The sequence below is a fragment of the Hippopotamus amphibius genome, chromosome 1 (assembly GCF_030028045.1).
Source record: "Hippopotamus amphibius kiboko isolate mHipAmp2 chromosome 1, mHipAmp2.hap2, whole genome shotgun sequence".
Taxonomy (NCBI): domain Eukaryota; kingdom Metazoa; phylum Chordata; class Mammalia; order Artiodactyla; family Hippopotamidae; genus Hippopotamus; species Hippopotamus amphibius.
This window is the reverse complement of record NC_080186.1, coordinates 135,093,260-135,118,906: the sequence shown is the minus strand read 5'-3', so window position 1 is coordinate 135,118,906 and position 25,647 is coordinate 135,093,260. Positions and strand designations below refer to the sequence as shown.

At 47.0% G+C, this 25,647-nt stretch overlaps 1 protein-coding gene across 1 annotated transcript in view; it reads right to left on the bottom strand.

The window, feature by feature from the left end:
- The window catches only part of SLIT3 (slit guidance ligand 3), a 616,264-nt gene that overhangs the window by 146,583 nt on the left and 444,034 nt on the right, over positions 1–25,647 (bottom strand). The window contains exons 6-7 of the mRNA XM_057729448.1: positions 24,271–24,342; positions 3,683–3,754 (exon numbers count right to left, since the gene is read on the bottom strand). Coding sequence (XP_057585431.1) covers positions 3,683–3,754; positions 24,271–24,342 — 144 coding nt within the window. The remainder of the gene's footprint in view (positions 1–3,682; positions 3,755–24,270; positions 24,343–25,647) is intronic.

The following is a 25,647-nucleotide window of genomic DNA, read 5'->3' as shown; positions in this document are numbered from 1 at the left end:
AGTTTGGTTTTTATTAGGAAAGGCAGTTGCCCTCTTTGGCAGGGAGGTATGGAAGCTAAGGAAACAAGGCAGATCAATGCAAACACATTCCCATCAGTTCCAATCAGGGGTAAGAGATCAACGGAACAACAATAATGAGGTGTACGTAAGTCGGATCCTTACTGAGCTGATTAATTTCCAGGATAATCAAAATGGCAGCAGTTTCCCTTTTGGAAGATTATATTAGGTTGGTTCTTCCTTAATCCCCGCCGGCTGGCCCTAAACTACCTCTCTTTTTAACCTTGCTATAGATGGCCCTTATCCTTTTGTCTGTTTCTGTAGGAACTTCTCCTCTCCCAAGTAGGATCGTGGTAAAGAGGTGACCCACACTGCCTTTGAAGCCATGTGAGGGCTCTTGTTAAAAACCCAGGGCAGTGGGCAGGCTCAGGTCTCCCCTCTGGGAATTTTATGCAGCAGAAAGGCTGGAGAGTTGAGCTGGGCAGAGGCTTTCAAGTTGCCTTTCACGTCATGTTTGGGAGATCAAATTGAGCAATCTCATCCCAAGTACTGATATTAAAAGGAAAAGGATCGTGATGTTTTTGACACTTGAGCCCAGATACTACCAGGAGTATTTCTAATTTTCTTGAGTGAGAAATTATTTTTATTACTTTCAATAACTTCTGTGATGGCAATGACATGGGGGAGGGTGGCCTCCAGCGGCCCTTCAGCCACGTGGAAGCCACGGTCTTCCCTTCCTCAGCTCACCCGAGGCTCTTCTGCTCTTGTTCCTACTGAATGGGATGAGCTCAAGTTCTGATGTCAAATTGCCAGAATCTGACATAGGTTCTGTGCTTTTCGACTTTGACCGTGGGCAGCAATTTAACCCTGGGCCTCAGTGTCATAGTCTGTAAAATGGGGATATGAATGGTGCCGCCTCGCTAGGGCTGTTGTGAGGATCAAAATGATTCATGAAAAGTGCTAAGCACAAGGCCCAGAACACCATAAACGACTGAAGAAATATTTGCTATTATTATTCCTATTGTAAGGAGACTAGCTCCAGACTTCAGGCTCTTCCCAACCCAAGGCTATCACTTCTTAGCAACCAAAGCATCAAGGCAGCTAGGTGGTTCCTGCTGGTTGTTCTGCAGTCTTTTGCTGATGGAAACACCATATTGCATGTTGGTGAAACCACCTTTACAGAAGATAAGGTGAATGAATACAAATGCCAATTTGTAAAAGGTGCCTTTTAGCCACAGACGCTAAATTAAATTTCCAGCAAATCCTTTTAGAGAGGGTCAGTGTTCATTTTCTATAAAATGTGGCTTTCTGAATTCAATATAAAAGCTTTCCTTTAGAAATCCCATTTATGACTTCCTTCCTCTCTCCTCTTCCCCCCTTCTCCTCCAGTCCCCCTCCCCCCCCACCACACTTTAATTACAGTGAAGGGGGATTAGTCAGCTCAAGTCTCCGGGGAGTTCTCTACAGAGCCATCTCTGAAATTAAACTAAAGAGAAAATGGCAGCAGGCAGGGAGCAAAGAGAACAGACGAGATTGATTGATTGATCTGAACTCATCAGATGAGTGTTCAGGACCACTGGGAAGTACGACAACAGAAACAAGGAGAAAAAACTCTCTGGCCCTCTTCCCCCACCCCTACAACACCCAAACAAAGCGCCCAAGAGCCAGACCTCGCCATCTCCCCTGCCTCCCGTGGACCCCTCCCTGCTCTGTTATTGATGCTTTTCAACTGAAAATAATAGGAGGGGAGGTAGAAATCACAGAGGAGCAGCCCATAGGAGGTGGACTGCTGCTTTCTGCAGGTGAGAGCTGTATTTCTCACGCTCAACCCATTTGTCTCGGGAGAGGTGGGCCCGGCACCCTGAGTCTCACTTTCGGCTTCTTGGCTGGGAGCCCTGGGTCATGCTCTCCTGCAGCTCATTCACAGTTTGCTGTGGACTCTGAAGAGGCCTTTGAAGACCCAATGGTTTCTCCTGCACCATCCACCATCCCTATTTATTTATTTAGGCCACACCATGCAGCATGTGGGATGTGGGACCTTAGTTCCCCACCCAGGGATTGAACCCATCCTCCCTGCATTGGGAGCATGGAGTCTTGGACTGCCGGGGAAGTCCCACCATCCCCTTTTAAAAGGGAAGGAAGAGGGTAGATTTTCTTGGCTGAATTCTTCTATCCCATCAGGGATCAAAGGAAGAAATGGGTACCATGATGGAAGCTGAGCTCGAATCCTCCTTCTATATAATAACTAGTATTTGTTGCGTGGACACCATGACCAGGCACATTACATGTAAGTATATTTCATTCCCACAACAACGCTGAGGCAAGCACTCATCAATCCACTGTCTGTGAAGAGCAGAGAGATGAAGCAATCTGCCCAGAGTCAGTGGCGGAGCTTGCATTTAACCTCAGGTCGGTCTGACTCCCAACTCTGTGCCCTTCTGAGGGTGCTCTGTATCGTCTCCTCACCAATTGCTTCATTGATCTTTGCTTCATTCTTACCTGAGAAAAGGTCGCTTTCTCACTAATGCAGGAGGGGGGAGTCTCAAACCTTATTTATGAGTATCAAGAGCTCCTGGAGGGCTTGTTAAAAACAGATGGCTGGGCCCACCCCCGAGATTCTGATTCCATGGATCTGAGGCGGGACCTGAAATTTTGCTTTTCAACAAGTTCCAGGTGATGCTGAAACGACTGGTCTAGGGATCCCCCCTTTGGGAACCACTGCTCTAAGGATTTTCACATCTCCTTGGACCCAATGTTGCTCAGGGGCCACAGGTAAGCTGGTTGCTTGGTATTTTTAATCCAGATTTCTGGATAAACAGTATGATGGTGATGATGGTATAAGTACCATTTACTGTCTACTACGTGCCAGGCACTTTACTCTTGGGGGCTGACTCCCCCCTACTACCCTGATGTAAACTCCGTTGAGGCTCCACCAACACAAGAAAAGCATCAAGTATGAATCTCTTTGGAAAGGCCAGCAGAGTCCATTTGCGGAGGAACTTACAAAAGGGTTTCTGGCTGAGAGAGGGGAACTTCCCAGGTAATAAAGGCACTAGATCTGCTCTCCATACGGGGCGTTATGGGGAGATTTGCTTCCCGAGTACACAGTATGGAAGGCTTGAGTCCACCCAACACTTTAAAGATAAAGAACCCAGTTACTGCATTCTGATACCAGAATATCATCCAGAGAGCAGGAGAGTGTGGTGGGTGGGGGCTGGGAGGATGGGGTGAAGGAGGGGCTAAGACTCCCCTTCCTCCACCTCTCCCAGAGGGAACAACTGTAACCCCTGGCAATACGCCAGAACTGCCAGTGGTACAGGACACGAGCTCAGCAAATGATGAATCATGGCATCCCTGTTCCAAAGGTTCCGTGACACCCTAACACTGAGAAACTATTCCATCCAGGTGGAAAACACAAAGAAGATTTCCCCAGCCCAGGAAGACTCTCTGCGTGAAGAGAAATGAGTCAGCCTGGAGCAGGAAGCTGGTTCAGAACGCTGGATGGCTCCGTGACCCCGCCTCTGCCCTCTCTCACCAGCACTCCCCTTACTCCACAGCAGAGGGAGGAGGCGTTTGGATGTAGGAACCGAGAGTGAGGTTTCACAGCCGCGGAGAGTGCGGCTCTGTGGGCCTGGTAAGGGGGCTGGGGGAGCAAGCAGGGGCGGGAGCAGGGACCTCTACTCACAGGGTTCGAATCTTCGGCATGTGGTTGAAGCTGGTGACCAGGATGCGGCTGATGTTGTTGTTGTTGAGGGTGCTGCGGAGAGAGGGGAGAAACGGGTCAACAGGGGAGCAGCGCGGGCGGGGGGGTGGGGTGGGGTACCAGGAAGCGTATGGAAGGTGGGGGAGGGATGGATGTGACTGCAAGAGGGACCACTGATCACCAGCTCTGGGTCAGCTGGTGCAGCAGCTGGAAGCAAGTGGACGGATCTCCAGATGGTAAGAGAATCCCCGATTCCTTTTCACGGGTGGGTCCCTCCTGTTCTCTCAGTATTTACTTACCCACCCACCGGGAGCAATAAAGTTGCCCTTGTGAAACCCTACCACGTCCTGAGTGCTGCAGTCCGACGTCACTGATTCCCACAGCTACAACGCCAGTCACACACGCTTGTCCTCATTTTAAGGAAATGAGGTACAACATCTTGCTTCGTGGCACACCACCCTACAGGCAGGCGTTATCCTCATGCTATAGATGAGGGGGCTGAGCTACTGAGAAGTAAAATCACTTTTCCAAGGACTCACAGCTGTTAAGCTGTGGACGTGGGATCTGGACCCAGCACCGTCTCGCTGCAAACCCCCTGCTACGCCCATTACACATACTGCCCCACACAGGATGCTACGTGGATAGGTTATCTTATGAATATGTTCCAGGCACCTTCTGCCTCCTCAAGCACCTCGTATCATAAGTGAGTCTGTGAGCTCTCTGAGGACAGGGATTAAGTCTCCTCTTTCTTGTGCTTCCCCATGACCACGGATGGGGACTCCTCCAGTGCAGCACTGGCACTGACTGGTATCTCTGTGCAGGGAAAAGGAAGAGAGGGATATGAACCCCGTATGTGAACCAAATGGAAAAAGTCTGCCCTGGAATAAAATCACGCTGTAGGTAAGTACAGCCCTGAGCTTATCCTTCTAGAAGGACCTGTGACAGAGCCCAGGGAAAGCATGGCAGCCAAGGAAGCCACCTGCAAAGGTGGAAATGTTATGTAGCAGGAGGGCCTTCCTGGGATGGTTAATTCAGTGACTGTGTGGACAAAGGCAATGTTCGTGGCTGGATCTAGTTCGCAGCTCTCCGACCCACACCTGCCTCCCTTCGCATCCCAAAGAGCAGGAGCTGGATACAGCCCGTGGTACGCTCCTCTGTGTTGGCCACTTGCTCTTGTGCTCTTCCCTCTCCTGTGCTTCTCCAAGGTCACATCAGATACCCAACTCTCGTCAGCCCCCTCCTCTTACCCTCCCATGGGCCCCCACTGGCCCAGGAAGGAGCTTTTCTTTGGAAGCCTTCACTGGTTAAGCAGACGTCTTTTGCCCTTGGCTCTTGGTGAGCACATTCTTTTCCTCTTAGAACGCCCTCTGACATTTTCTGTCTTGGGCATTACCACCGTCCAAAGCCCTGGTCCATACCTGGTTCGAGTTAAGTCTTATACACCCTCGTTGTGTGGTCTCGGGCAAACGATCAACATCGCTTCTCCACAGGTTCTTTATTGGCAGAAGGAGGCAGGCGATGGTGCCTACCTCGCAGGCTGCTAAAAGGCTCAGCAGACAGCATGTGCTCGGTAATCAAGGCTATGATTTAACTGACACCGGTGGAGAGAATCTAGTCCTGTCCTGGTCATTCCTGTTCCCCTCACCTAACCCCAACCCCCAAGAGAATACAAACAGAGCTTTGTCTGGCACAGAGTGGCCCCCATAGCCACCCCACCTCACCCAAGGGGCCCTGCACAGATGCTTTCTCCCCTGGGGACGCTAGTCCACAGCAGGATTCCAGGGACCACAGCCCCCTCACCCCAGGCTGTTCCTCAAGGTATCTGGCCAATGAGACCAGGAAGAAATATATTTACATAAAGGCACAGAACATAATACTTTTCCCTGCCTCCCCCCATATTTCTTCTGCACCTACCTTGTGTCTGGCATTATTTTAGGCACATAGTATAATAAAGAGGAATGAACCAAGTGTACATTGCCTGCTTCTGCCCGCTCTGGAACTTTACTAATGCACCAGTTCTGATGCTTGGCATTTTATGAAATTGAACCTACAAAACTATTTTGTTTCATGTGGCTTATCTTTTCTATAAGTGTGTGTGTGTGTGTGTGTGTGTGTGTGTGTGTGAATCTATCCTATCACCATCCACTCAGGAAGTGTTCAGAATATGTCACCAGACAGGGTGGAAGAATCTGTCACTCCCATGAGACCGGGCTCTCCTGCCTTGCAGGGAGCTTCCTAGGAGGGAGGGCTATGCTCCCCCCCACCCCCGCCCGCCTTCAGCAGATTAGGAGTGCCTCCAGGGAGGACACAATGCACTCCTTTCCTCTTCTGTCCATCCCAGAGTTCTAGGCTCCACACCTGGGGGATACCTAGTTAGGGTTGTTGACTCACTACCGGACAGAAATCTGAGCATCCCCCTTACCTCTCAAAAGCAAAGAGCAAGAAGCCTTTGCAGAAAAGAGGCTTCCTTCCAAACATGCCCAGCCACTCAACATCAGGCTGAGTTCACAGCCAGCCCTAATTTAGCTGAATATACAGTGCAGTTATACCCAGGGCTTGGACTGTAACTGCATCCGGCAGTCGTCCGGCAGCAATGACTTATTAATGTATTACTATACTGAGATTTAAATATGAGCCGTAATGAGGGCTATAAAACATTTACGATAATAGCAATTATTCCAGAACCAAAATGACTAAACACAGTATTCAGACCTTCTCGAGTCGCTGTGCGGGACTGCCCAGCCCGGGGATGTCAGAGGGTTGGTAACCTCTCGGACGCTGATCTCCATGGCAGCTATCGTTTCTTTCTCCCTAATAAACACAGATTCATTTGATTTCCAACCTTGGTGGCTTTTGCCCATGCAGGGAGCACTCTGCTCTATCTGGTTCTTGTGTCCAGCCTAAGCAGCTGGCATGTGATGGAGGTGGCCTTGTCATAACCCTGCTGCAGTGGGTGGGGGGGCATGGCTTCAAAGGCAAAGACCTGGTTTAGATTCTGCCTCTGCCACTTACAGCCTGTGCAGCCATGAATAAGTTTTCTTAATCTTATTAGGTTTCCTCCTCTGTAACATGGGGGAAACAGAAGCACTGATCTCATAGTGCTTTCCTGCTTATTAAATGAGAAGGTACGAATAATTGCTAACATTAACTGAGAGCTTATTGTATGCCAGGCAGACACTGGGCTGAGGGTCCTACTCGTCATCTCATTCCCACAACCACCTGATGAGGTAGGTACCTTTCTCTCACCTTCATGTCACGGATGAAGCAAGTGGTGGTACCAGGATTTGAATCCACACAAGCCTGACTCCAGAAATGATGCCTACTGCCGCTGTAACAGATTCCCACATGTTCTGTGGCTTAAAGCAACGCAAACTTATTCTCATACAGTCTGGAGGTCAGAAGTCTAAAATGGGTTCACAGGACTGTGTTTCTTGTGGTGGCCTCAAGAAGAGAATTCACTTCCTTGTCTTGCAGCTCATAGAGGCCACCATATTCCTTGGCTCGTGGCCCCTTCCTTGTATTGCCACAACCTCTTGCTTCTGTTGTCACATCTCCTACTGTTCACTGTGATGTCCTGCCTGCCTCTTAAGAGGACCTGTGTGATGACAGTTAGAGCCTGACTGGATAATCCAGGATAACCTCACCATCTCAGGATTCTTAGTCATAGTTGCCAAGTTCTTTTTGCCACATAAGTTCCTGGGACGAGGACACGGACATCTTTGCGGGGACATTATCCAGGTGACCATCATGCCCTTGAAACAGGGCATGGGACGCATACTGATTAGCATACTGCTTGGCTCATAGGCAATGATCAGTAATTTTTAGCTATTATTGTTGTAGTGTGTGTTTGTTTAGTCCTTTATGGTTTACAATACACTTTCACATTCATCTTATTTGGTACCTGAAGTACTCTGCAGTTGAAATTACTATACCCATCTCATAGATGAGCAATTTGAGGCTATAAGAGATAAGAGACTAACCTAGTGTAGCAACGAGCTCCTAGACGATTCAGGACTCACTATTCTTTCTATACCACACTACAATTTCTTCCATTTTTCCCACTGCCTCCTGTTTCCAGGGCAACTTTGTTACTCTAGCAAAGATATATTCTCTGTCATCTCCACTCAGGGACCCAAAGCTAGAAACAACTGCACAAGTCTTCTATCGCCTCTTATTCTAGAAACTTTCTTGAAAATTAACCAACATAAAGAATAAATGGTTTGGTCTGTCAATGACCCACCTCCACCCCCATTAGATGGCTGCCCAAGCCTAACCTATGGTGACTTCATCAACCTCACTTTATTTACCTCCACCTCCTGGAAGAGTTTTGCCAGTTCTAGAATCTAGCTTCAATCTTACTACTCTGTTCCTTTTGAGAAAATATGCTTTACCCCAAGTCGCCTGGGTTGGAGGTTTTTCTCCAGGTAAATGCCCTCAATTCAGCATTTTCTGTCAGGTTTCAAGGTCAAGTTCAGGGTCACATTAATTCCATGAAACTTCAAGACTGTCCTGGCCTCCCCTTTTTGCACCATGGCAAGCTACTGAATAGGCATTTCAGTATGAACTAGAAATAAGGTGATTTCCCTCCATGGGATTGTAAAAGACAGTTGATCCACCTCGCATTTCTCTCTTATAAAGCTCTTACCCCATTACATACACTGTATTCTAATGAGATTAACTTGTACTCTAGTCTCTTTTCTGTCTCATCATAATTGGAGCACCAGTGGTTAATGAAAAGGGATCATTTTCCACATTAAAATCATCTGTTTGGACAATGCTACTTCTACCAGAGGCTCTCTCTTGCTTGCGAATACTAGAAATGAGGCATTAAACTTTTTTTATCCAGGGCACTAGGGGACTAGTGCACTTACTATTGCTCCTATAGCACACATAATTGAACTCTGGTACCCTGACAAAGTTTGTGTTTCCCTGTGTTCCTCAGCTAAACAATGGGGCATTGTGGCAAGACAAGGATTCCTAGTTACGATGTATGTATGAAGCAGTGGTACACATATCGTTCTGTTCCAGGAGATGGCAAACTACTGCCCACAGGCTAAAGCCCATCCAATGCAGCCTGTTTTTGTAAATAGAGTTTTACGTGTTTGTTTATGAACTGTCTATGGCTGCTTCCATATTATAGTGGCTGAGTAGTTGCGACAGAGACCATATGGCCTGAAAGCCTAAAATATTTACTAACTGGCTTTTTATAAACCATGTTTGCTGCCCCCTGGCTGCTCTAGAACTGGGCAGGTCCGGTCTTGCCTTTGCCAGTGATTAGCTGTGATATGCTGGGCGAGTCATACAACTGCTTGGTAAGGAGAGGGGGTGTCAATGGCTTTCAAAACGTAAAGACTATAAAACATTGGCAGGAAAGTCCCAGTGGCGAGTTGTAGGGCTGGATTCGAAAGCAGGCAGTCTCACCCTAGAATCCACACTTCTCACTCCCATCCCACGCTCCTACCTGGGAAGCTGGATCCCACTGCTCCCAGAACCTGCAATGCTGTGATGGAATCAGAGCCTAGGAGAAGGCCCTGTTCAACAGACAGAGCAGGAGAACACGCCTGGGGGTGGGCGTGGAATGAACTTGGACAGTAGTTATCCAGGTGTGGTCCCCACACCTGCAGCATCACCTGGGGGCTTTTTAGGGATGTATATTTTTAGGCCCTGCCCAACCTACAGAATCAGAAACTCTGGGATAGGCCTAGCTTGGTGTGTTTCGATGAATGAGAGAATTCTTATGTGCGTTCAAGGTGGAGAACCACTGAACCAGGGAAAAGGCTAAGGACAGAGCCTTGACCTGAGTGTGGAGGGTAGCATATGGCTGCCCCTGGGACTGCAGGCCTCTTGGGTGGAGGGCACAAGGGAGTTGGTCCCTTCCTGTTTAGGAAGAGGCCCAAGTTCTGAAATAGTACGCAGCCCTCAACAGAGGTGGCTGCGATCACTCTCGGAGAGGTCCAACTTGATTTCTGCCCCTGGCTCCCCACTGATCTCTGCAGAGGGCTACCGTGTGGCTCTCCCTTGCATCACTCAAGATAGCCATCTTTGATCTGGAGGAGCTAAGTCCAGCTGCAGCCACACCACCCTGGCAACCTTAATAAGGCTGACATTTCCCTCTGTCTCCTCCGATCAGGCCATTGCTTTATCAAGCTGTGCTTTGCTGGCTCTGGGTGTAATCTGCGTGTTGTGTGTCCATAACACTATGTAATTGGCTCTAATGCAGCAATAGCATCTGCGAGCATGTATCACATAATTGCAAAACCAGCATCCACAGGGAGCGCCCCTGCAGTCTCCCGCGTGCCAAGCTTCCTGGGGTGCTCTTGGAACCCCTCTCTTCCCCTCCGCACAGGGGGGGATCCAGACTTCTTGGGTCAGAAGTAGCTTGGCGGCTTGGCCCGTTCACCTCCTGCCTCAAGGCAGGCTGATGTCTCCTTAAGTCTAGATAAATAAGGTGGTACCCTCCTTAAGGGTCCCCAGGAAGGAGACGCTCGGTGGAGCAGCAGCAGCTATGGCCATGGCAACAGGATGTCCTTTTTAAGTGAGCCTAGAGATTCCCTGACTCATACTTACAAATGTGGGAGCCCAGTGTCCGGCACTCTAAGCCTGGAATATATAACTACCTCCCACAGTGCCTATATTGAATTCACAGGCAGGCACAACCAAAGTAGTAGAATCGTTTCCCAAAGAGCAGCTGAGTACAAACACTGTGGCTGGACCCTGTGGGAAATACCTAAACGGCTGGCAGGGGGCATGAAAAGCACCGAGGGGTTCTGGTAGCACGTGGGCCTCAAAGGGAGGGTCTGGGCGGCTCACTCTTGCCTCTCCCTCTTGCTGGCTCAGGCAGGGAGAGAGGAATGAAACTGAGGCCACTTCAGATCCTTTAGGTGCAGGCTCTCCTCTTTGGCTCACATGTCAGTGCAGGACTGGCTTGTCCTGGTCTTGCTTGGTGGCAGTTGATTGACAGCCAGCATGGTACCAGGAATCAACCACGGTACCTACTGCTCAGGACCAGGCCTTTCCACGTGCCCCTGGATCCTGGCGATGTGAAAGCTGTTGGTTAGCTCAGCCCATTAGAGCGTGTGTAGGTGGCATCTCTGTGGACTTGGCCCTGGGAGAACACACACTGAATGCTACTGGGTCTACCGAGGTTGAGAGAGGCCTCCCCAAGCCTCTCCCCCAGCCCAGAATCTCTCCACAACTGCATCGACTCAGTTGTTTTTGGATGAAGTTTCCTGATTGTTTCCCTCCTATCGAGTCTGAACTTGCCTTTCTCACCCAGCTATGACTGCTCTGATTTGGCTGGAGGCTCTGGGAAACTCCAGAAATCAGGAAGAATAATGTACAATAATGCATCCTTTGAGAAACCTAAACTGATGTTGTAGGTTCTCCCACGAACTCTCCGCTTTTCTCCAATGAGCTGCACTAGTAAAGGATACTGCTTTGAAGATGCCCATAATAATGACGACAACAATATTGATACCACTGATCACACTTTTGCTATGCGCTTGCATTGTCTCATTTAACTCTTCCCACAATTCTGAGATACGCTTGTCATTTCCACTTTGGATCCTGGAAAGATCAATGAACTCTGCCCCGATCACATAACTATAGAGTTGTGGAGCCAATATTCAAATCCAGGAGAGTGTCACGCCGGACCTTATATTTTTCATCATTATACAAAAACTACCTCTTACGGGACTGTCTTTGACACACGTCGGCCGTCCAATTTCCCTGCCGTCCAGAGGTGGAGATGAATCATACATGTTAGTAGTAGAGACAGCCCTCCCTGGCTTCCATGTGGCAGGGACCTTGGTGCTTGCCTTGCTGTCAAGGACGCTCAAAGCAACAGCATCATCCAATCCTCCTTTGGTCCAAAGAACAGAGAGAGTTCAGCACGGAGAGGAGGATGGTAGTAGAGGCTACAGGGAGGGGAGGGTTCTTGCCTCTCGTGGCTCAGTGCCTTCCGAGGTCCAGGCTTGGCTGACGAGCCCAAGTGTTGCCAAAAGCCGCCCTGACTACTGGCTTGGCTGATTGGGATTTTTCAGAACACCCTGAAGAACCAAGAGCCCAGATCTGCTCCTTGAGCAAAGCTCATCTTTTGCCTGTTTGAAGCAGACAGTGAGCCTCTGAGGGCAGATGGGGCAGGAGGAATGAGAGATGGAGGGAGAGAGAAGAGAGAGGAGGGTGGGAAGCCGTCTCGCTTATGGTATCCGCTCTCCTGGGCTATCCTGGGTGCTGCCTAGTACTGATCCCCTTCATCTCCCTGCGGACCGTTTAAATTAAAGCTCATAACCATTGTGTGGGCATATAATGAAAACAACTGATGCTGCACTGATTAGTCCATTACTCTCAACTGTTAGAAAACATAATGACCTCACAAGGGGCCTTATCCACTGACGTATAGCAGTCGGGCTCTCATTTGACACCTCAAATTAGCAGCCAAAGCAATAACAGCTGGGGTTTTTGTCTCAATATTTGTACCCGACTCTAAAGAGATTTGGCATCGGGTGAGCGTTATTTTTAAACACAGAGCTCTCACCGCCAAGTAACATTTTAAATGGTCTCCAGGTGTCATGTAAAACCTACAGAAATAAATAAAAACAACCGGCTGCCGATCGGGGCCTTTGATGACATGTATTCCTTAACAAAAGGGCTCGTTTTTGGTTCTGCCTTCATTATATATTCATATTATGACAGGCAGAAGCTCATCTCCTTCCACCCAGAGAAGCCTTGGTGTTAAAAGGAAAAAAAAAAAAAAGAAAAGAAAAGAAAAGATGCCAGCAAAATAAATGGAAAAAGTGGAAGAGCAAAAGAGAAAGGTGAATCTTCAAATCCCACCATTGCTCAGTCAGATGCTTGCAGTGTAAGTATTCATGATGCTCCAGTGTTTTTGGTCCCTGGATTCTGAAGCACTCCTTATTCATTTCTTGAGATCATCACAGATACTGCCAAGTGGTGATGCAGGATGCTTCAACTGCCTCCCAATGACCAAATGAATTGTAAAATGTACCTTAAACCACAGCATGAATGAGACGGCCTCAGCCTCCTAATTCTATTCCATCATCTTAGAAACTGGGAGTCTGGACAATCAATCTTGTCTACTACATTATTTAGAAACCAGGCAGTTTCCAGTGTGCAAGATGTCTGCTGGGGGTGGAAGAACGACCTCAGCTTATGTAACTGGACAGGTGAGTTTGTAGTTGAGAGGGAGAGAAAGAGGCAATTCCACCTCAGCTGCCTCTGAGCCAGGAGGAGAGGAAGAAGGGGAAAGTTCTTAAATATCCAGGCACGTGTACACTAAGAGAAGGCAGAGAGCACATCTGTTTTATCCCCCGCTGTGTAGGCAGGACCTAGCTCTGTGTCTGGCACAAAGGATGGCTCAATAAATATTTACTGAAGGAATGGATGAGTTTCCAAATGCAAAGGGTCATGCTTTTGGCATCTTTTGATAAAAAAATAAATTTCCCCTCTAAACAGCCTCCTGGGCTGATCTGGGAGTACAAAGTCAACTGCCCACAGGAGCGAGGCTTGACGTCTGAGGACGGGGGCTGCAGTAAACAGAACTCTACCACTCGGGACCATCGCGTCTCATCTCAAAGGTCTGCTGCGACGCTGGGATGCGGGTGCAGAGCCGCCAGTTTTCTCCCTTACTTAAAGAGAAAGCCGGACATCTAGAATTTTTAGGTGAAATCTCCTTGTTCCTCCATATTGGTGACTGGGTCACCTTAAGGCGCAAACGTCACAAATGAAACACACCCTGGGACTGGATTTGGCTTGCAGAAGCCAGTTTTCAGTCTCCGAACCAAAGAGATTACTTTAACAGTTTGAATCAAAGATATATTTATCATCTATCCATCACACATGTGCTATATCAATCAATCAAGCAATCATTCAGTCAAAGTATTTTAATGGCATTGGGGTGCTGTGTGCTTAAAGCCTTCTTCCCACACTGCATCTCCTGAAGGGCAGTCACTGGCCAAGACACTCTCCAGGAACCGACTATTCAAACCAACTCTCTTTAAATGGTTGAAAATTATTCAAAGCTTTTTTTTGCATCCCCGCTAGCCTTACTCAGGGACAAAGAGCCCTGAAGAAGCGTCTGTTTATAGGGTAAAACTGTGTTCTACCCGGCATGTGTGCTCTTGTCTGGTTTCTGCTTGCTCTCCATCAGCTCTGTGGCTAAACACCTACGTTGTTTCTCATGGACCGTTTGGAACTAAGACACTCCAGAGCTGTTAGCAGGAAAAACTGCACAGGGTGCAGAAAGGAGGCTCTGCTCTTGGGCTGAGATGTCAGAGGGACCTGACATTTTTACCTGCTATTTGTAAGGTAGGGACTCTCTTGGGAGCTGGGTATAATGGATACTTTGGGCTATTTGGGCTCAAAGATGGGCAGGGGTCCCTGGTGCTTATTCATAGGGCCTTGGCTCACCCCTGCTAGCTGGGATCAATGATGTAGAATTTGATTCTGTCCCAGACTGCCCTCTGACTAGGGTACCAGGTGGTCATCTCGCAAGCAGTGACTGCAGGACTGGAAGGCTCTAGAAAGGGAGGGCGTGGTCTCCAGGTTGAAGGTAAAATGCTCCCCCTGGCAGAATGCTGGAGATTAAGGGATGATAGGATGGAGAGGACATAGAGGCTGGCTGCTGCTAATATAGGGAAAGGGTAGATGGCAATATACAGCATTAGATAAGAGTCAATAGACCCATTTTCTGGCCTGGTTCTTCCGTGAAATTTTCCTACGGCTATGGGCAAGTCACTTAACCTTTCTGGCGGAGTTTCTGTCTCTTGAAATGAAGTGGTGGGACTAGTTGACCTCCAGGGTCTTTCCCTGGAGCCTGCAGTTCCACTCTCCAATTTCACTTGGGCTGATGCTGGCTCTAACATGGCATTCGTGGAATGGGAATAGTTTTCCAGAAGGCAGTGGAAAGGACTATGGATGCCCAGATCTACCCAGGACTGCATAAAGACAGGACACCTGACCAAACTCTGAAAGTCGCAACCAGCCCTCGCTGCGCAGCATTCGAAAATAGCTGCGCGGGTCGGCTCTTTCTCTTTCTCTCTACGCAGATACCAGGCTCAGCTTCTGCAGAGTTAATGGGCTTGCCTGGGGTACCTCCCGCTTATGCATGGAGAAGGGATGGGTCTAGACACGGGAGCGATTTTCCTACCCAGTTGACTTTGTGGAAGTCATTTGCAGAGCTGGGAGAAGTGAATAATTGGGGTCCAGAAACTAATTCACACAGAGGGTTTCGCTGTGGTGGGAGACGGTTTTAATAACCATACTCCTGGGTTTCAGTGAAAATGGGTCTTTTGGGGTATAAGATCCAGATGTTTAAATTAAGAGAGAGCAAGGGCAGAGTGGGGGTGGTGAGGGAGTGGCAGATATTTCAAAGTATCTAGCTTCAGAAAATACACCGTTTAAATATCGTGCTTATTAACGGATGTGAAATGGCCCCAGGGGTTTACAGCAGGGCAGGCAGGAGAGAGGGGCCGGTGGGAGCTAGGGAGATTTGCAGAGGGTATGCCCTGTCCACATTCGGTCCTTGCCACTCAGCTCTAAACCTGCACTATCCGATAAGGTAGCCACAAGCTACATGTGGCAATTTAAATTCAAATCAAGTAAAATTAAATAAAGCGAAACATTTAGTTTCTCAGTTACACTAGCTTCCTTTCACATGCTCAAGAGTCACACGTGGCTAGTGCTATCCTATCAGACAGCTCAGATATAAATCATTTCCTTCATCACAGAGAGTCCTTTAGTGGACAGTGCTGCTGTCATAGCTACATGTCAACCCAGGGTTCTAAATATTCAAGGGAAGTTGAAATCATATGCTTTTCAATAAAATTACCCAAGATTTCAGTGTTGGGAATGAACTCTAATTTTTTTAAACATTGGAAACACCAAAAAAATTAAAAAACGAAAAGAAACCTCACATTGGCAGGTTTCATTCAACCAATGGATAAAATAGAAAACTGATAGTTGGGGTCCTCAGAAGAGAATGTTTTGAGCTACAGCTTTTCAACAGTGAGTCCAGATATGGCCTTGGAGAAACAGGACCGTTATTCCCTTCATCCCTCCTCGTCACCATCCCTTACTCATGCGTGCCTTCAAAGATAGGAAATGAAAGCCCAGGGAAAGGTAAAAATGGTGCTCTGATTCTCCCCAGTTCTGTGTCTCTATGTCTTCCCCATGCCCTCCTCCCTTCCCTAAAGCCAAGTGATGGGAGGGATCAATTTCCTGCCTGAGTTCCTAGGATCTTGGCTTTCAGGACCCCGTTCTGTAGAGTTATGGACTCTTGGCCACAGGTGAACCAAGCCATCCAATATTCCACACCCTGGGTGGAAGTGGCAGCATCAGTCATGGGCAGGTTTGACTCTTCAAGGGGATTCAAGAATTGATAAGGGGCAAGATATTAAAGGTGCTCAAACACTGGTCACCAAAGCCACTGTTGGCAGCTGGGGCATGGAGAGAGGGCACAGCCTGACCATCGGCACAGGAGTGTCTTTTCAAATCAGCGTAGAAGCTCCATTTTGGAAGTCAACTGACCCCCAAATGCATTGGCAGCTCTGAGGCATTTCTCCACCAGCCACTTGCTCCTGAGAGAAAATCCTTTGAAATCTTTTTTCAAAGATGCAAAGGTATTTTTCCATTTTGCTTCAGGTGGGACAAAGCAAAACAAAAGGCTGCTCCGTAACCTTGTTTGTCAGGCCAGAATTTCAGCCCAGAGACCTAGTGGCTAGAGCCCCAAGTCTATGGCCCGTGGGGACAGCAAGACTTCCGTTACCTGATTCTGCCTAAGTGCTACTCATAGGAGATGCTGACAATGGGAGTCTTACTGATTTAAGACCCTTTGTTGGTGAAGAACGATTCAATGATCTTCACCATATCCTCTTAATCCAGGAATGAATAGCAATACATTTTCAATTCAGAAACTAAACTAGCCTTTAGTGAACAGGAAAATGAAATAAAATGGAAATTGCTAGTATCCCCCAGATTCTAGTTACTTGGACTGTTAAAGTGCTGCTTATTTAAATGGAAAAGATTATCTTACGTTTCAAAGAAACGTTCATTTTTTCCTTAAGCTGATGTTCTCAAAACCAAGCATGTCATTTAAGAGCCTGACTTTGATCCAGCTCCCAGTCTGGTGACTAGGAAGGTGCGGTGTGCATTTATGGGAAACCCGGTTCCCCTCCTAGTACCCTGGGGGTTGAATGGAAGTTACCTATGTTTTTCCCAAATTACAATTTTAGTCCTGATTGCCTCAACAAATCACAATTTGCAACACAGTACCAAAAAAAAAATCATGTTCTGGAGATATTTTAAGACTTTCATTAAGCAATGACAGTTCTATATTCAAAGCTATGTCATGACTAAACACCCTGATTCCGAAGCTGCTGAAACAAATAAAATGTTTGCATCTCCCAGAGAAACCCAGGTGAAACATTTTGTAAATAAATGAAAATGAATCCTGTCTCTGTTAGAAAACATCAGTTTTCACTGTGGTTCTAATTTTGTTCATTATTAAAAAGAAAAAGAAAAAAAAATCACCACTTAGCTGAAGGAATAAAAATCCAAAGGTAATATGAGAAATGTGCTGTTTCAGTAAAATACTACATTGTTCAACATCTAAAATAATTCTGGGACAACCAGGATCTTTGTTCTGTTCAGTGCCAAGACAAAACAGAGAATCTAGAGACTGGGGTGGGGTAAGCTTCAAATTCAGTTAATCACAACTGGCCTTCTGCATCTGCGGGTGCAGCATCCAGGACTTAGCAAACAGCAGACTGATCTATGGGGATCCAGGATCCGTGGGATACGGCACCAGAGGATGCAAAGGGCCAGCTGGAATTTCAACTCAGTTTGGTTCCGTGAACTTTAACTGACCACCTACTATGTGCCAGGCTTGTACAAGGAGTATTCTCCAACTTCGATTTTTATGAGCGTCCTGATGGAGCATCTGTTAGACACACGCCTGAGGTATCTCCTTTAATCCCCATAACTAGCCTAGGGATTGGTATTAATGCTTCTCTTTTTCAAGGAAATGAACCCCAAACCATTCAGTTTGGTGAAGCTGGTTTGGCAATCAGCCCTATGGGAGGACTGTAACCACCCCCCCCCCCACCCCGCCCCGAGCAGCTCAGCCTCTGTCTCCTGCCTCCATGTCCGGGGCATCTCATGGAATGGGATGTGATGCTGGTTAAGTTGAGTCATCGGTTTAGATCTGACCATCCTAGGGGTCAACTTTTCAAAGAGAAAGTCTGTCCTGAATTATTCTGGGCACTTACTACAGTGAATACTCTCACTAATGCATATAATTGTTTCTCTGGTATATGGGCTCTGGGATGTATTTCATTTTAATTTTTTTGGTAGCAGAGCAGTTAAGTGCAGGGGATCTGATACTGGAAGGGTCATCCCCTTCTTGTACTTATCCGTTGTCACCCTGGGCAAGTTATTCAACTTCTCTAAGCCTCAGTTTTCTCATTGGTAAAATGAGGAGATTACCAGGATCTACCTTGTAAGGGTGTTGAGAGGTGTTATGTAAAATGCAGCATTCTAATATCTTATCACAGTGCTTGGAAGACAGAAGATGCTAAGACATGGAGCCTATAACAGTAATTATAATATTTATAATGACTATACTAATGATTGGTATGAAATCATTGCATTATATATTAACACATTTATTACTATTATGACTATTATGTATTAATTAGAGCATCTGGTTCCATACCCAGAGGAGGTTCATTTGAAGTGGAGACACACCACCACTTGCATTAAGCTCTGGGTTTTCTGACCTGGACCAACCATGTCTATAAATGTCCCAACACCCTGTGGCCAGGACAACCACCCTGTGCTAGGACAGTGAGCACACCCTGATCTGGGTATTAGGACTGAGTATCAATTTCTTTTCACTGCCTTCTTCTTATATTAAAAAAGGACTTTCTTTTACATTCACTTTCTGTATCTACAAGTAGGGCTCAGGGTCAGGCCATGTCATACTTGCCCAGAGGTGGTTCAATTAGAACGACGCTACAAGTCTGGTTAATTCCCGTCACTGTGTTAACTCTTGACTCTCTTTTTTCTAAACGTGGACTGAAAGGCAGCTTATTACCCTGGCTGATGCTAGAAACAGGGTCTAGCGAGCAAGCAACAGCGTGGGAGGTATTTCTCTCTTGCTTCCCACATTATATGCATAAACCCAATTACAATTATTTTAGAATCAAAGGGAATTTGGAGGCAAGTTCAATTCTTAAGAAGAACTTCCTGTCAGATGAGGCATGAGATATCCCCGATGGCTGCTGAGGTACCCTTGTTCAGTCTGGGAGTCTTGGACTCCCCATCTCTTAGCTCTGTCTGTGCTTGTCTATTCAACAATTCTGGTAAGCTCTCGCCTTTAGAGTTTGATCCTCCAGAGCACCTGCTCTTTAAAGCTTTACTGTCCCTGGCATCTGGCACTACACTGCCACACAGTGCGTCCTTGCTTCTTGGATGGATTAAAGCAGGGGCTGTCTGGTCTGGCAGGTAACTGAAACGGGGGGAGGTCGGTGGGAAAGTAGAGCCTACATACCCCATCTAAGGAGGCTATGTGCTTTTCAGTCATAACTGACCGTCGCAATGCACAAATGCAGCTCAGGGCGGCTAATGCTTCTGGTTCACCAAAGTCCAAAACTGGAATTCTGGACTCTTACAAGAAAGAGCATCAATTTTCAGTATGAAATGCTAACTTAAAATGGTAAAAAACACTCTACAGGATTAAAAAAAAACCTCATCTGTGGCCACAACACAGTCTGTGGTCTAGTTTGCAACCTCTGGTTTCAAGAGAGCTGAAAGCAGAATTATTCTTTGATTCTGTCATGGACCAAAGTTTGCCCTCCCCCAGTCTGTTAAATAATAGAAAACATGTAATGATGGATTTTGAAAGGACAACTGTGCTTAGGATTCCAAGTCTTATTAGGGGATTTCCTCTGAATAGCCTAATTGCCCGGAGGGGCCCACTGGGGGCAAAGAACATGGGATCAGGGGTCTGGAGACCCAGGTTCTAGTCCTTTGTTACCACTAACTTGCTGTTGCCCTTGGCAAGTCTCCTAGCCAGGGGTAGGACTAGGGTGAGGAAAGTGGGGTGCCCAGGAAACAAAAATGTTAGGAGGTGTGGGTCTCACTGTAGTCCCGACCCTGCTCTCAACCTCTCTGTGCCTTATCTCAACAATAAGAGGTCATCCTGGAGACAGCTAAGGTCCTCCCAGAGCCAGCCTATGATAATGTCACTGAACTTCCAAAATTGGTAAGTGATATAAATGGGAGTGAGGCTTTCAAAACAGCACACGCTGGTTATCTGCAGACCTGTCGGATCTATGTGAAATTTGGCCAGTACTAGTGATTTATCAAGGGCAGACTACTCTTGGAAAGTGTTTTCAGGATGTGTTTCTGACATCTTTAGTCTGGCATTTTTGGCAGCATATCTACTGAACTTCTGATTTTCTACAGGTAGTCAGGAGACAATGTCTGGGAATCTTTTCTCTTTTCCCACGATACAATTGAAAAAAATTAAATATTTTATTAACGAGTCTCATTTTTGTTTCATTTGTCTATACTCTTATTTTTTTTCCATTAAACATTTTTCTGACTCAAGATGGCATGTCAGGCAGAGAGGAACCTGGTAAAATTGGTGACATGCCTGGCTGTCCTCAACCTAGCTGGTGGGAGCTAGAAACCCAGGGCTCAGAGTCCCTCCACAAATAACTCCTGGCCAGCCAGGCAAACGCAGTCTTGGCTGCGGTTTAAGGATGCTTTACTCAGAGAAAACCTAGTACGTGAACAGCCAAATGTATAGAGCAAGCAGAAATGAATGGTCCATGATTTGGGTAACTGAAGGACATCTGAATCATGGAAAGTGAGGTCTCTGCATTAAGAAGCTTAAGCTCCATTCAGAAAGCTGGGGCTATATTTTAGGGAGGTCTGGAGAATGGAGCACCGTTGAGTACCCAAATCAATTGGTGATGTCCGGAAGCGAGAAGAGTCATCTCCAGGACTAGAATGTACGTCAGTGAAAAAGCAGGATGATTTTCTTTTCCCCGTGAGTCTGATTTACCTTCAACTTTGTGGGGACCCATCCCTGGGTAAAGAGAATGACAATTTCACAAGCTGTGGGAGGCTCTGGCGTTCTCCTCCGCAGGAACGCAAGTCACTGATAGCTCGCCTAGACCAGCTCTCGGGGCCAGTTCACACTGCTGGTACCGAGGTTAATTGCACATGTTCTGCTGCTTGCTAGTTAAGCAGTTACTTGGCTTCTCTGAAATGGGTATTCCTCTGTAAAAGGAGGGTGACAATAACAGTTTCATGGAGGGGTTGTGAGGATGCAAAGAGAGAACGGATGTAAAAGAACTGCTTTTGGTGTTGGGTACCAGTAACTGCACAACAAACGCCACCTATTATCACTTGCTTTATGATTCCTTCTCTGCAGTTACACGGGAGTCTTGAGGAGTTTCTCCCACACTATGCTTTCCTTCTCACTCATCTTCTGGCTACCCGAAAAGGGGAGAGCGGTGGCTCTCTACCTTCCATACTCTGTGCTGGACATCCTGCCATTGGGTATGAGTCAAAAAATGAAGTTGAGGTGGGCAGATTTCACAGTCTTTCCCAGTGTTGCACAGTTCCTTACTCCTCACTGCTGGGTTCCCACCCAGGCCCACCCCCTAGGTTCAGTGCAACCAACCTCAGCCTGGATAGAAAGAAGTTTTATAGCATTTCCATCCACAGAAAGGATGGAATAACAGGGTGATCCCATGTGAAATACTTTCCCTAGTAGTTTTTGTCCCTAAACTTAATTTTGAGAGAGCTTTCCATGAGGTAATCAGGAGTCTTTCCTTATTTTGCACTTCATGCTGCCTAATGTCAGAGAGAAAACACACCTGAAATACGATGTTTTGTCTTCTTGATCTGCAGACTTTAAAAGCTCGAGATACTTAGGATGATCTGAGTAGGGACAGAGGGTTTTGAATTCCCTCTCTCTGTCTCTCTCAAGAATTTATTAAGTTAATGTATGATGCCCTTGCTTAGTTCCTATTTATTATTTCATTGTCAAGTTTCTTTATGGCGCCTAAGTTGTGATTACAGAGAAGTATTATAAAATGTCAATGTGTAGATGAGATTTGGAAGGTCTGGGGGTGGGGCGGGAGGTTCTTTAAATGGAGATGTCAGCTCCAGCCAATTTCAGAATGGCTCACCATGAAGATGGATGGTTCCAAAGCTGTGTGCCTCTGCTGGAAATTAAAAACCCATGGAATACCTGATTATGATTAATTTTAAGCACTTAGCCATGTGAAGCCAAATGAGAGTGTCTTTAAAACAAAGCTATTGATCTAGCTTTGTTTGGAATTGAGAAGATAAACTAATCAGATCCTGTGGGCTCTTTACAGTGATGGGGAATGAGAACTATTTTTTTCAATCATGGGTTTTTAAACTTCCAGTTTGACAGACCTGGTGTATCTGGATAAAGTATAAATATATATTTTGATAGCATACATCAGAGTAGGGAGGGATAGTCCAATTCTGTCCTCAGCAGGAGTCTGGTAGAGATGAGGGCATGGTGGGGAGAAACTTAGGGAAGTGGAGGTAAAATTATTTAGAGATCCCCTCCTATGTAGTATATAAGGGCACCTCCTCTTAAAGTTAAGGAAGCAGACTCAGAGAGATAGAGCAGCTTGCCCAAAGTGCCACCACATCTGGGACTCCACACCCAGGTGTATCTGACTGTACAGCCCTTCGCTCTCCTCTGAGACAGTCTTCCTGGTGAGGCGAGATGACACCACTCTGAGTTGAGAGAACTAACATGTGGGCTGTCAGGTCGTCATAAGCTGTTTCGTGGCAACTGGTGACTTCCATTTCCTGGTCTCTTCCCAGGGAATTTTCTCATCCTTCTCAAGAAGGTGATATGCTCCTAGCAGCCCTTTCTACAGAGGCTTTTTTGCAGGCAGGGAAAATCACAACTACTCTTCTCAGCTCCAGCCTCTTGATAAGAGGAGTCCTGGGTTACTAAATTTGGGCTGGCATCCTCTCCCTAGCAGACATGCATTTAGTGCCGGTTCCGGGGTCAGAGTTTGGGTGAGGAGAGACCATCCATCTTAGGAATGACAACCTGACCTCTCTGGCTGTGGGTCCTGCCTTTCCTGTACCGGGAATTCTCGGCTTTCATCCGATTTCCAGCAGCTTGCAGCATCAGCACCTCCTTTGATTTCCCGTGATTCCTCTTGGAATCACCTTCCTCTCACACAACGTGGAGAGGATGTCTCCAACCCATTGCTACTGTCTGCAGGGCCAGGTGAAAAGGAAGGTGGAAGGAGGACCTTCCCTTATGGACAAGGCGCATGTTAATGTACTCATTCATTCATTCGTTTGACATTTATTCATCCTTCTGGAAGCCAGAGATATGGAACCTGGTGACTCTGTAATTTTTTTTTTTCAGGGGGATGCTTAACACATCCTCTGCTTATCATTCTGGCTAGAACTGTACCACCAGAATTATTTTTAGAAGCAAGCAATTACAAAACTTGGAAAGGGGAAGTCACCCCCAAGATAGAGCAACCGCCCCCTGCATTTTTCAAATGAGAAAATTGAGGCTCCAAACACGGAAGGGACTTGCCCAAGGTCACACAGCTAACTGAGGGGCTGAGTGGGGACTGGACCACACGTCTCCCGACGCAAGTTCTGCTAGGCTTCACTGCCTTCCTCTCCAGGTTTCCCCAAATCAGGGACAGCTGGAAGTGTAATTTGGGGGTGGGGGTGGGGCGAGAACAATTAAAATGTTTTCTTACACAATTCAGTTTTAGTTTGAATGACCCCAGGATGACTCCTAGCTGACTTTTCCCCCGGAAATCAGGTGTCCTTAGCTAGACTCCATTTGAAAACCCAGAACACAGAAGGGCAGCTACACATTTCTCCTAGACAAGGTATACCGTGTGGTCTTCCGGGGAGGGGTCCATCTCCTCTCATCCTCCCCTCAGCCCTTGTCACTTTAAGGTTACTGCTTAAAGTTTGGATTTAACCCTGAGATGAGATCCCAGGAGCCACGGCAATGACTGGACTTTACCAGGTTGCTTGGCATTCCCCCTGCTCCTGTGCCAAAGTCCCTTTCTGATTCTGGGTGATTCCAGCCGACCCCCTGATGCTACCCCTTTCTCATCTCCCAGACCTGTAACCTCTCTCTCCCTCAGCCCAGACTCAGACGCTCCCTGAATGCTCTGGCAGACGCTGGGGGTCTACTCCAGCCCATCTGTTTCACCCAGCAACAAACACCGCGGGAGCATCGGGGGAGAAAGGACTCAATCGAGACTTAATTAGCAGGAACCCCAGTTTGTGGGAGGTGAGAAATCACACTTTGCTGCCCGGCAAACACTTTGGCCAAGGTGAGCCGGAGGGACCTCCTGGTTCCCAATTTTAATAGCACTGCAGCAGAAGACACAGAAATGCATCCACACGGACCCCCGGCACACGCACTCCCCCTGTCTCCTCCTCACCCGGACACACACACAGACGCACAGGCACACAAGGCAGCGATCGCAAGATCAACTCACAGGATCTCCAAATCACGCAGCGCGCGGAAGGCTCCATCTTCAATGCAGCTGATGTGGTTGTTGTCCAGTTGCCTGTGGAAAAGCAAGGGGAGAGCGTGAAGGCTGAGTGGGGGCCGCGCCGCGGAGCCGGGCGGTGCGGGCCGGGCGTGCCTGGTCCCCCGAGCGCCTGTCCCTCCACCCTCGCCGGCTCTGCTCGGCCCCGCCAGGAGCTCGTGCAGAGCCAGCCTGTCTGCCACGCTGCTGTCTCTCCTCTCTGACTGTCTGAGGGAACTACACAGACGAGCGCTCCAAAGGCTGTCAGGTCTCAGTAAATATTAATTGCGCATTTTTTTTTTTTTTTTTTTTTAGGCAGAAGGGAGTAATTTCATTACATTAGGGCATCCAATCCATTACGAGCTCTTACCGTCATGTCACTGAAACAATTTCATTAAGCTAAAGGCCTGTAAATCATTGGAGGTCACTGCTCTGCCCTCCGTGACCTCCCAGAATGCTTTTTTCCCTCTCTCCCTCTCCCTGTCTCCCTTTTACTGGAAGTTGCTGTCTTCTGCTCTGACACAGTGCTAAATCTCAAGGCTTTATCTGCCCAAGAGTGGCGAGGGTGCGTGGGGAATATACCAATTCCAAATTAGACTCAACTAATCTAATTTTATAGTCTTTTTATTATTCTAAGCACCAAATGTCTGTGGTGGTTTGATGCCTCTGTGCTCTGTTATGGGCCCATCTGGTAGGTCATTCTATTGAAGCATTTTCTGCCTAAATACAGATTCCCTCAAACTGCACCAAGCATCATCAACATTAAAGAAATTCATTGATGGAAGCGTTCCTGATGGGGGAAAAAAGGACTATCGTTATTGCCTTAAAGATGTACCACTTAAATTTAAATTGGGGAGAATTAAATGCACCTATTTCAGGACTTTTTTTTTTCTTGTTTCCCTTTCCATCTTTTGAGCATGAAAATAATCTCTTAAAAAGATGCCTTTATTCTAGTTGAGGGATAACAAATAGATACCGCTATCTCAAATCAAAATATGCCTGATATGTAAGTGAGAAGATTTACATGATTACTCCCCAACTTAAGTATCATCTATCTATCTATCTATCTATCTATCTATCTATCTATCTATCTATCACCCATTTAATTAAAAAAAAAGGTGTACAGAAAATGATTATTGTCACCAGACTGTCTTATATTTTGTGTGCGGAACACACCACAGTCTTTGCTCGGGTGGGGGGCGGGTGTTGCGGCAGAAAGAAGTATGGCTGTGTTGAAAAACTCCCTTCTAGACTCCTTTTTCTTTCTTTTGTCTCAGACCACACCAGCCCCTCTCAGGTGGAGAGCTCTCCTGATACTGGAATTTTCACTTAAAACTTGTGCTA